At 49.6% G+C, this 12,506-nt stretch overlaps 1 protein-coding gene across 2 annotated transcripts in view; it reads left to right on the top strand.

The window, feature by feature from the left end:
• Positions 1 to 8,672: 8,672 nt before the first annotated feature.
• ZCCHC2 (zinc finger CCHC-type containing 2) overlaps positions 8,673 to 12,506 on the top strand; it is a 44,522-nt gene continuing 40,688 nt past the window's right edge. For both annotated transcript variants that reach the window (XM_066559309.1, XM_066559300.1), the window contains exon 1: positions 8,673 to 9,602. In XM_066559309.1, the coding sequence (XP_066415406.1) occupies positions 8,673 to 9,602 (930 nt within the window). The remainder of the gene's footprint in view (positions 9,603 to 12,506) is intronic.

The raw sequence follows: 12,506 nt of genomic DNA, 5'->3' as shown, positions 1-12,506 counted from the left end.
GGAGTCCACATTGTGCTGGAGGCAGTCTCATTTCTACGTGTGATGTCTTCCCTTGCATTGGGCAATATTGGGACTTCTGCAGGAAAGACACTGAGCAACCTCATTTGGTCAGTGTTGCAAGAGCAGAAGGGATGGCAGGAACAGGAGGCACCAAGAGATTTGGCACAAGTCACAGCAAGAAAGCATCATTTGGGCCAAGAACAGATTTATTAAGGGAATGGATTTCAAAACCCATCAAAAGACTTTTGAAGCTCACTGATATCCAATGGCAAGTATTTAAGAAAGAAGAGCAGTTGTGCATAAAATGGCCCAGAGAGAAGAAAACATGGGATAAATGCAGAAAAATCTTGAAATTGCTCAATTGAGAAGAAGATGCTAAGAAGTTTTTTGACTGAAAAGTTTTTAAATTTAATAATTAAAAACAAGCCTATTGTCAATGATTCTTCAAGTAGGCTTTTTCTTCTTCAGAGCTTGCAATACTTCACAGTTGTCTGGGAAAGTAAGGGTATTTCTCTTTTAAACTCTGATTGCTCTTTCAATACATGCTAGAGAAAGCTAGGCATGACTAAACTATGATTTGAAGAGTTTGTAGATGATTGTGGATCATAATTATATCCTGTTTAAAACATCCCTTGAGGTAGGGATGGAATAGGGTAATTTGTGACCCTTCTCTTGTCTTCAATTACCAATGACAGCCTGAACAAAAAAAAAAAGAGGAGAAGGCTTTGGGTTTCAGCCACATGAAATACCTCTCTTTGCTAAAAAAATCACAAGCATCACCCACTTTTACATTCAAGTTCAAGGTAAGCATGTGCTGGAGTGCCCTTACTGAACCAGAGTGGGAACGAGGTGAGCACCCACTCACCTCATGGGTACAGGAGATACCCTGTATTCTTCACTGAGAAATCACTCTTCTTCCTTATGGAGAAGAAACACAACTGCTCCTGAGCCTGAGCACCACTGCCAAAACAGCCAAACCACCCAGCTAGGGGAGGGCCTTGTGGTGGCAGTCTGTGATGCCCCAGGGGTGAGGCTGAAGCCTGGCTGAGCTGAGGACACTGCACTGGTAACTGCAGGCACCCAGGCTGCTCTTCAGTGCCCAGACATGCTTTAGATATTTTCTGTACTGCAGTCCCCTACTTCACCTTTACTTGGGATTTGAGATGTTGACACTAAATAGCAAACCTGATGCCTTGGACCATTAAAAACCACCAAAGTGGGGCTATTAATTTCAGTAGGAACCAGACCTTATGTAGGTTCCTTTTTTTCTTCTGTAGGAGGTATCCACTCAGCTATTCATTGAATTATTTATTTTTTCCAGAGTAAATTTTATGATTTTTTTTTTCAGATTGCAAGACATCCTGCTTATATGCTATAGTCCTAATAAATACAGATCAGTCTTGAAGAGCTTCCATAAATGTCATTATTTTGAGGCAACCTACTCTTTCTTCAGAAGTGGAAAGCCAGAAACACCTCCAGAATGAAACACCCACACGTGGAGAGATTTCCAATTCCTTCTTTTATTCCCAAGATGTTGCCAAATGGAGAACTCCTGCTTTACAAGCAGGGATTTGCAGCTGAACTGAATACTGGACATCCCCAAACAGCAAACAGGAAAACTCTCAAGGACAATTGAACTATGGGCACCTCAAAATAAATACATGTATTGTGGGAGAGAGCATGAGGAAAGTGAAGGTTGCTTCTTTGTTTTTTCTTACTTTCACAACCTACTGTATCATAACTGAATGTCAGTGTGTAACACCTCCTCTGGTGAGCACTCCTGCACCATTTTCAGGTTAATGCATGCAGTGGGTGCATTAACAAACAAACACCAACAGTATACCGAGTTGTGCTGAGGCTTGAAGACTTTTTTAACAGTGATGATGTATGCCCTGAGGAAAAAAAAAGTGGTGTGGAGCTGAAAACAAACAAGAAGCAGCAGACAACCACTTCACACCTCCAGTAGCACTGGGCTGTGCAGCTGGGGTGGTCATTTTTCCACCAGACCCAGTCTCATCCATAGGCTCATGATAGCAATTCCCACCCCAGAGGAAGATCTCTCCTTTTGCCCTTCAGCTGAGCTTCCTGGCAAAGACTTACAGGATCCCAGCTTTGTCTATTTGTCTCTTGCAGCTACAATTCCTCTTCTGAGGGCTTCAGTGGGGCAGAAGCCATTCTTGGCACAAGGGGGTTCCCTGTCTGCAGGTGAGATGCTAAGCAAGGTTTGAGCTACGTAGAGCACACACTCTGAGCACTGTTGGCGATGGCTTTGCTCAGTGACGGCGAGAGCTGTGTGTCTAATTTGGGCAGCAGCAGATGGATCATTTAAGACAGAAAGAGACTGGCACTACCAGCAGAGCAAAGGGATAACGTGTTCCTTCTGCAGCACAAATCGCACAAGTGACTCATGACTCTTCCACAGCTCACGCTGGCATCCCTTGGTCTCTGTGACTGTAACTGCACATTTTAAAGGTCAGGACATAGTGCTTTCTCCCTGGTACCTTGGAATCCATACAGGTGAGGGTTTTGCTCTGAAGAACCTCCAGTGTACATGGTGGTTTCCATATGGTTTGATCAGCAGGTTGCTCTTCTCCTTCTGGCCCAAGTGTAGAGATTATGAAATAATCTAGCCAATAAACCTCTCAGTTTGATTCCCGGGTGCTCGTTGCATACATAATTATCACATACATGACTAATATCAGGCAGGCCTGGTGCCTGAGCCACACCCACATTCCTTCTGCCAGCCCTCATTTCAGAACAGATTTCAATTAACTTTCATCAGATGTTTAAGGTGGCCTAAGTCTTTTCTTCTTTGTGTAGGTGTTTATATTTCAGTGCTTTATACTTAAGGATGTACTTCACTGCTAACTAGAACAGAGACTGATTTGGGCATGCGCTTAAATGGTCTTTGGACTCCTGGTCTTATTTAGGTGGTATTTCCTCTGACAGCAAAGTCCTGGCATTAACTGAGTTGTGTGTGCAGGCTGCTCATGTTCATGAGTTAGTGTGCTATAGCTTGTGAAAGCACACACTGATGGTTCACCTGTACCAACCTGGAATCACAGGCATTTCACCACTGTCCTTGCTGAAACATTAGGAAGCCTGGAAGCCTGAAGCTGAATGGTGTTGAAAAAGCCCATTGCTTTCTTGCCCGAAATGGAATTGTCATCTAGATTGGGTAGTAGCTTTCTGTGCAAATTTCAGTTCTGGGTACAAGGTACCATCCTGGTACTGCACAATTTATACCAGCCTTAACTCAGGCGGACTCAAATCAGTGCAGGCTGGGCTCAGTGATGGTAAAATCCCATGGAGAATTACAGTCAGTGCAAGGAAACCACTGGCCAGAAAGAAGACCCAAAATATATGAAAATACCAGTGCTTCTGCACATTTAACTTTACTCAAATTCTCTTGATAACTTTACAAGGAAAAAACAAACCAGTACAGACGGCCATGTGTTTCACAGGCTGGAACACTGCACTGAAGTTGAAATAGACCCCCCTATTTTAGCAGCTTGGTAATGCTTCCATCTTTCATAGGTTTCTGAGCTGGATCCAGCTGAAAAGAGCAATAACTCACCTTTGACAGTTATGTAAAAGATAGACTGCGGTCTCAGTTCAGCTTCCCTTGAACGGGGAGCTGAAGCTTGCAAGCATGTTTCATAACAGTACCTTTATTTGCAAGCTTGCCAAACAGGCCTGGGATAGGTGACCTTTGCAAATGAATAACCAACAACTTTGACTTTAGAAATAGTCTTTCATAATGAAGCTGATCCTGGGAAAACACCCTCTGCCTACACTGAACTTTTTTTAAAGTAACTTTAAATCCAAAATTATGTTTAAATAATTTAAAATGTGCTTAAAATTGTATGTTTATTCTTACACTGAATGCTAACATAATTAGGACAATGGGTCATCTTCTGCATTTAACTATTCATATTGAATATAAAGTCCTAAATGTCTTTAACATGCAATTTTCACTGCAGACATGCATATTAAAAAAAGCACTTTTTTAAACCTATCTTCAGTTTTCAAACAAAAGCTTGCTCAACTCCTGCTGAAAAAGTTTGAAAGAATAAACCAGCTTGAATATTCAAAATCCACCACAGCAATAAGAATTAAAAATCAAGTAATAACAACCTATCAATTTGACAGGCTTTATTCTTAGTGAATTTCGAGTTGTCACATTCTCAAGGGTTTTTCTTCCAGATCCCAGGGCTAAAAGGTAACTACCTCCTATTTAACGAAAGGTAAGTTACACAAAAAATCCCAGCTGTCATGAGATAAAGGACAAATCATGAGTCAGCAAAATCATTCCAGAGCTTTAGCAAGGAACTTATCTTTTCTTCCAGGTTGTTTTCTTTTGTGTGACATTTGTCTGACATTGCCTGAAATGATTTTCTTACACCTTGGGAGTTTGGCTGGGAGACCTGACAATATTACTGACAGACAGTGGATTAAACACATCTGCAAACTTGGTATAAAGAAGTAATAGATCATCCTACAGTCGGGAAAAGGAGAAGAAAGGGAATAAAGGGGGGGGGAAAGGGAAGAAAGGAAATAAAGGAGGAAAGGAGGATAGGAAGATTTGTTTCCTTATTTATCTATCTTCTACCCCCTAGTATGGGCATCCGTGCAAACATCCTCACTGGGGATTTGTTACAGCCTTTGTTAAAAGTGAAAATACTAAGTAGCAGAGACAGTACCTGGGGAACAGTATCAACATGAAAAGAATATCCTATATATATGAAATATATATATATACTACTCAACATGAAATATGTATCTACATGTCCGACAATGTCCGTATCTGATTTTTAAATGGGCCACAGATCTACTTCATTCCTGTTCTTACAAAACAATTTTAGCAGATCCTTAGTAGCAGTAAAGGAACAAACAAACAGAGACTGTGAAACTGATTTTATATTTTGCTGAAAGAGAAGTCAATATTTTTTTAAAAAAAGATTAAAAACAAAAACGCAGAAAGAAATGTATGTTGATAGAGCTGAAGGTTGCTTTGTTGGTTCCTCCCTTGGCTGCAGCACTCAGTCCAGTCTCCCACTGTTTTAGTTTTAATTTTTCTTAATGGTTTTTCCTCCATCTAAAAGTATTGCTGGGGCAGTTTTATGCCTGCTCAACTAAATCCTAAAATGTCAATGACCTCTTAGGAAAAATTTAGTGAGGAAGGAGGTGTCACTCAAAAGACACATTGTGGTTTCCTCTACTCGGTGTGGTGGCACACAAAGTACAGGAAGCAGCCTCTCCAGGGTTTGTGTGTCTCCTGGTGCTCTGCACAGCTCATGCATCCCAGCAGTGGTGGTCACAGCCAGGTGGAAGAGCTGAGCCAGCAGGCTCACAGAAAGACCTGTCTGTAAGGACATTTCTAGACTGGCAATGAAGCCTCTGTGCACTCCGGAAGCTCCGAGACTCTGGTAAACAGAGGTTATGATGTACAGATGAAAAGAGAGCAGGTGGGGAAGATTCAGAAAAGCCACTGTTCCTTTTGCTGCAAATCCAGTAGTGGCAACCACGGCTCACCTGAACACGGCTTCTTGCCCTTTGTCCTGGGGTGTCAGACCATACCCCTGCTGTACTCTAAAGAAAACCATTTCCCAGAGAAGTGGCTGCTCCTGAACCAGCAGCACTGTCCTGCTGTTTTTCTGCCTGCTCTGTGTTTCATCAGAGTTCATCTGGCTTTCAGCTCCGACAGATTACACACATATTTTTCCCTCTAAGGCTCTGTGCAGTTGCTCACCCTAAGTCAGCATGACTGTGGGCCCAAGTCATTAAAGACCTATGCAAGCTATTCATTTTTTTAAAGAAAACCAGGTTAGAAAACCTCCAGGGCACTTTCACTTGGCAAGATAATTTTATAGTAGCTTTTCCCATTGTACTAGCTTGTCAGTGTTTGAGCACTTCCCCTCCGCGTTCCCATTCCATTCAAAGTCTGGAGTTTCACTTTCATTTCTCTTGGGCACTTAACTTTCAGTTCTCTTTCAGCACTGCCCTCTCCCTTGCTGACACCTCCCTCAGCTACTGAATTACTTGTAAACCCACTTGGGATATCTTTGTCTTCTTTTTGCTTTCTCATAACATTCCTTATCCTTTTTTTTTCTTCTTTTCTGACTTTGCATCTTTCTCATCTGTTTTCCTCAAGTATCACAGTATAAGCCATTAAGAAGGGAAAATTAAGAAGAGCTGAGTTAATTAGTTCTTAAGCTTATTTGTGAAAGTAAGAATCAGCTTGGGAACTGTCACAAATAGGGATGGGCTTCAAGCATTTTCTGGATGAGGAGAGTGTACATTTAACCACTACCCTCGTGATTTACCTTACCTTTGTGGATTTTTGAATGGACCAGCACACCCTCTCTTTCTGTCCTCCCCTTCCACTCATTCCCACAAAAATAAATTCCTTTTTCACTCTCCATGGTGTGATCTGTTTGGAACTATGTCACGTTTTATTTGAATCACAGATTGTTAAAGTAGGAAATGCTATTTCTAACATTTGGATCATTGCAATTCTGATCTTGTAAATTCTATTCAGAAGAAATATCTATTCAAATTACTAAGCAGAAACCTCAAGCCTTATTTCTGTGCTTCCACAATTCCAGCTTGGCATATCCCCCAAGACAGTCCCAGTAATTTTTCTTTGGAAAAAAAAAAAAGACAAGAATTGCTGTTATTCTAGAATTACTGCTTCACAATGACGACATAAGAAAACATTCTACTGTGGCATTATAATAGCTGCTTTGATGAATGACTGCAGGGATCTGGAGTGGTTCACAGGTCCAGCCCAGCCATACCCAGCAAACAGAATCAGATAAAAGAGGATAAAACAAGTTTATGAGACTTCACAACACTTTTCTTCACCTCCCTAGTCCTGGGACGAGCAAAGAACTGTTGGCAGTCTGGGATGGAAGGGTAAGGTCCGACCCACTTCCCACTCTCCTCTCCGTTCCTGAAGATTCGGTGAGGACAGTGCCAGTGCTCCTGTGATGCCAGGGAATGAGGAGAGCTACTCTGAGTCAGGGTCAAGTCCATTTGTGTCACCAGAAGAGGACTGAGCAGCCACCAGGAACTTATAAACCCAACATGAGCTACCTTCAAATTAGTCATTTAATGTTTAAAAATAGAATACATATGTATGCAGTACATACATAAAAATGCAAGAAATTATATAGTCTGTAACTCAAGACTGCTCTGTGGCAAATCTGAGTGATGCAAACAAGACTGTTATAATCTGCATGACACTTTCTTAGTTGTTGGATACAGCTCTTCATCATAGCACCATTGGCTTCTGGACAAACAGGTAAGGGGCAGTCAGCTCTGGCAGTTCATACTCTGTAAGCAGCTCAGAGATGCTGCTCTGCATAATTGTAATTAAAATTAATTTTATTATTCACTGTGCTTTAAGCAAGTCACAGGCTTGGTTCTCCTTTTAAATACACTTCTTTTATGTAACTGTGGGGGAATCAAAGTGAGGAGCATTGCAACTTTCTGACTACTCAGAGCACGGCTTAATCTTGTAATTGTAAGCTTTTCATCATGGAACTACAACAGCTGGGGGAATGAGAGCGCAGCAAGCCTGCTATTTCCTAACAGAGTAGCCCTAAGCCATATCACTATATTTTTTCTGCAATTTTTCCTTTATTTCTCTATTGTAAAAAAAAACCCTGGATAGAAAGACACGATATTAGAGCAATCGTAGTTTTAAAAAAGGAGACATCTTACAACAGCAGAAGTTTCAACTGCATTAGAATTTGGGAAATAGGAAATAAATTTAGAAAGGCCTGTAGCAGCCATGTTTCCACACTCAGCATTGTTCCAGCACCGGCACGGCACAGCTCTGGGCCCGCTCCCGCCGGCTTTGGGCAAACCCACGTGGCTCCGCACACCGGAGCCACCAGCGAGCGCACGGCCTCATCTCGGGGAAATCTTTCATTCGGGAGACAGGGAGGCTCGCTCCCAGGCGAACTACTGACCCGTCCCCATCGGCGTGTCCAACGGGACTCACCGGGCAAACCCGGGGCCCCCGCCCGTTCCCAAAGCGGGCGCCGGTCCCTGCGCCGCGCGCGGGGCGGGGCCGTGGCGGCCGCGCGTGCCCGGGGCGCGCCGCGCGCGCAGCCCCGCGCGCAACGCGCCGCCCCGCCTCGCGCCCCCCGGCCCCCGGCCGCGGGCGGGCGCGCGCGCTGACGCGGGCGGCGCCCATAGGCGGAGAGGCGCGCGCGCGCTCCGCCCGCCACCTCCCCCCTTCCCCTGCCCCCAGCCCCGCCGCTCCCCCGCCGGGAGCTCGGGCCTCAGCCGGTCCCGCCGCCCCGGCCCAGGGCCGCGAGCGCTCCACCGCCGGCGCCTACCGGCTCTGCGCGGGAGCCGGGCACAGGCGGGGACAGGGGGAACCGCCGAGGGAGCGCGCCGGGGGGAGGCGGAGACGGGGAACCGTCGCCGCCGCCGCGAGCGAGTCGAGCCCCGCCCCGCCCGCCCACTCCCCACTCCCCGCCCGCCGGGACCGTTTCGGCCGCCTTTCCCCCCGCTCCGCGTGCGCGCGCGCCGCTCCCGCGCCAGCCGGGCCGCATGAGCGGCATGAGCGGCTCCGCCTGAGCGCCGCGCGCGCCGCCACCTCACCGCTGCCGCCGGGTCCCGGCGGGCGTCGCGTCCCCCCCGCGCCGCCGCCGAGGATGCTGAAGATGAAGCTGCCCCTGAAGCAGACGAGCCACAAGGCAGCGGCGGCGGAAGATGCGACGGCGGCGGGGTTGAAGGAGCCCGGCGGTGCCCTGGACTGTCACCTCCCGCTGCAGCAGCAGGTGCCCCGGGCCCGCGGGGGCGCCTCCGTGGCGGCGGGGAGGGGGTGTGGGCTGGAGAGGCCGAGCCGGCTGCACGGCCTGGGGCCGGGGCCTGGGCCCGGCCCGCCGCCCCCCCCCGCCTCGCTGGGCGCTCCGGGCGGCGGCGGTCCCGGCTCGGCGGCCGCTCGCACCGACAAGGAGACGGTGTACGAGTGGTTCGGGCTGGTGCTGGGCTCGGCGCAGCGCCTGGAGTTCATGGTGGGGCTGCTGGACCTGTGCAACCCGCTGGAGCTGCGATTCCTGGGCTCTTGCCTGGAGGACCTGGCCCGCAAGGACTACCACTGCCTCCGCGACTCGGAGGCCAAGGCCAACGGGCTCAGCGACCCCGGGCAGCTCGGAGACTTCCGCGACCCCGCCGTGCGCTCCAAGCTCATCGTCTACCTGGCCCTGCTGGGCTCCGAGAACCGCGAGGCCGCCGGCCGCCTGCACCGCCTCCTGCCCCAGGTGGACTCCATCCTGCAGAGCTGCCCGGCGGCTCGGCGGGCCCCGGCCGAGGAGGATGAAGAGGAGGAGGAGGAGGAGGGGGACGTGGTGGTGGTGATGGACGGAGCCGCCGAGAACGGGCAGGCCGGGCTCCCCGCCGCCCAGGGCCTGGGCTGCGGCGCCCAGGAGGAGCTGCTCCTGCTCTTCACCATGGCCTCTCTGCACCCGGCCTTCTCCTTCCACCAGCGGGTCACCCTGCGGGAGCACCTGGAGCGGCTGCGGAGGGCCCTGTGCGGGGACCAGGAGGAGGAGGAGGAGGGCTTCGGCCGCCACCCAGCCCAGGTAACGGCGCGTCCTGCGCCCATCCTGCTGCGCCATCTCAGCGGGTGGTTTCGTCCTTCTTCCATCGCTCCCCCCTGTTATTGTAGGAGCGGCTGTTTGCGTTCCCCGAATCCCCCCCATTGGGATGTGGTCCCTTCCGTCCTCCCCCTACCACGGCAGTGTCAGCCCCGGCCGCCCCCACAACCTCCTGCGGAGTGTCTACTACAAATTTCTTGGCGGGGGGAAGGGCTGATTTTCCTAGCCTGCCATGCTTTCTGGAACGCTGGTTTTTTTTCTGGAACTCTGCCGTGCTGGAGTACAGGGTGCACAGTACTGAACTGGCTGTCTTGTACCCTGTAGGTCACTGTACGAAGCAGGAGTACAAGCAACAGCAACTAGCAGCTTGATTAGACTTGTAAAAATAGAAATAATAATAATAATGCTAGATAGAGACCAGATTGCCTAAGAGCGCATTCTTTAGGGGCTTCAAACCAATAGAACAAGTTGAAATATTTTTTTTGTATGGAGTCTGCTCCCTTGCCCCTTCACAGAATGAGACACAGGCTTGAACTTGGCAAGAATCAGGGCAGCAGTCGGGTCACCAGCTCTAGGGCTGGTTCTCTGAAACACCAGGTTCAGTGAGATGGCTGACAGCATTAGGAAAGGGGTGATAATGATTTCACTAAAGAAACATTGTCACAACTGGAGCTTCTGTCCAGAGAAAAACTGATTTTTTTGGGTGGCTGTCAGGAAACAGCAAAGCTCATCCTGAAAGCAGATGTTCCACTTGTTGCTAGGATGTGGCTGTCACCAGGGATGAGGACTTGCAGTGAGTGACAACGGAAGCATTCTCCTGTGCAGTAGCTCTGTTTAAGCAGAGGTTTTCCTGCAGTGCCATTCACTGCTGCCCTCTTGATGAGCATTGGCTTTAAAAATTGCCCCATATTTTTGCAGCCAAGCTGTCCTCATGGAGCTCTGCAGATTTTGGTCTATAGATGGCTTCTCCTGCAAAAGGGGAAGGAAGGGCTGGAAGATGGGTGTTTATAATGCTGTTCTACTGAACCCATCAGGTTTTCATGAGTTACTTGACAGAAAAGGGTACAAAGCAGTAAGGGTTGGGGTTTTGGGATTTTATTTCTAAGTTTGCTTGCAGTGCAGTCCATTTCAGCCACTTGTAAAAAACTTCTGCATTGCCTGCCGTGTGAAAGGAATGGCTCCTTCTGTTTGCTAAAGATGGGGTATGCTCTTGAGGAGTACCCAGAGGAGACAGAGATCAATTTCTAAGCCTTCTGATATTATATTTATTAACTGAATGCTTATATCATTTAAAGGCCAAAACGCATTTGGCAGGTCATAAACTAATGGGCAGATGTTACAGAACTGAAATCACAATGAATTTGGAGCATCAGTCCAAAAAGTGTTTATTTTGGCTCATTGGCCTGCATCAAGTCTAGTTCTATCCCAGAATTGATCCTGAAAGTCCATCTTTCCGGGGAAGAGATTGAATTGCAGGAAGTGGTAAGACTGGACACTGTCCCTTCTGGGTTTAAAGTGCTAGGAACCGGAAACATACTTCCTGCCTGGAACTGGCACAGCAATTGTAGCTGCTCAGTGTGTCCCACCAACTGCAGTTGGGAGAGCAGGCTCCCGTGAACTACTGGAATTGAAGTCAGTTTTGTGCAGTGTTCTGGCTTCAGCATAAAAGCAGCTGTCCAAGTTGTGGTGGTTTTGTTTACTCGGGGAACACTGAGAGACCCAAGTCAGCTTGGCTGAACATGCACATCACATACTCCGTACTCGACATAGCAGTGAAACGGCAGCGCTTCCACAGGCTTTCCTTCCCCTTCCCTCTCTTTAATGGCTAATTTTAAATACAGCACAGCCTTTCTGGGAAATAATGGCTGACAGAGAACCCACTGAGGGATCAGTGGGTTTCTGCTGAGTATTTTCAGTCAGCGTCCCACGGGGACGGTGGGACCCTCGCAGATAAAACGCTGGAGGAGATGGAGCCAGTAGCAATGTTAAAGGCTTCTCTGGCAAAATGCTGTCGTAGCATTACACTGAACTTGATTTAAAGTCCTGTCGGGTGTCCACAGGCCTTTTCTCCTCCTTTAACCTCTGAAATTTGAGTGCCTTCAGGGCTCTGCGTTTGTGAACTGGAACGGTTCATAAAGACCTCTTTGAAATTTTATTCGGCTGGGCTCGTGTCAGAAGGGCTGGGCTTCATCTCCGGGAATAACCCGCTCCGTGCCGGGCAGCCCAAGCAGCTCCACTCGGGAGCCCTCGCGGTGGTCCCGCGGCCGGACGGGAAGCGCTCTGGCAGGCGGTGCCTGGGAGGAGGACGGGACAGCTCCGTTTGAGGGGCACAGCCGGGCACGGCGAGGGTAGAAGGACCGGCGGGAGGGGGAGCGGGGTGGACACGGCGCCCCAGAGCACCGAGCACCGTCATGGCCCGGGGAAAGGGGGTGACCCCTCTCTTTGTTTGCGGAGAGGACGGGTGGGTCAGGGATCGCCGGCGCCCCGTGAGGGCACAGCCCCGCTGCCCCTCCGTGGCGGCGGGGGCAGAGGGCCGCCCGGCAGCGCCCTGCGCGGACAGGGACGCAGGGCCGCCTGACAGGGATGGTGGCCGCCGCTTCCCGCCCCTCCAACATGGCCGCGCTGGCTCCCGGTCACGTGCCCCTGGGGCGGCGCCCGGCCCGGCCCGGCGGGAAGGGGCGGTGCCGCCGTTGCATAACGGGGGGGGAGCTCGGCCCGGGCCCGCCCCGCTCCCCGGGCGGCGGGCGGGACGCGTGTGTGCCGGGACTGCGGCGGGCCCGGCTGTCGGGCAGAGAAAGCGCAGCAGCGGTTCTGTGCACAGAGGCTGCCAGCTCTGCTCTGGTCTTGCCGTGCTTAGCGCTCCCGCGCGTTCTCAGCTCCCGGCTTCTG

Source organism: Molothrus aeneus, chromosome 1 (assembly GCF_037042795.1).
Source record: "Molothrus aeneus isolate 106 chromosome 1, BPBGC_Maene_1.0, whole genome shotgun sequence".
Lineage (NCBI taxonomy): Eukaryota > Metazoa > Chordata > Aves > Passeriformes > Icteridae > Molothrus > Molothrus aeneus.
Note: the sequence above shows the minus strand (reverse complement) of the source record. Positions and strands in the feature narration are given on the sequence as shown.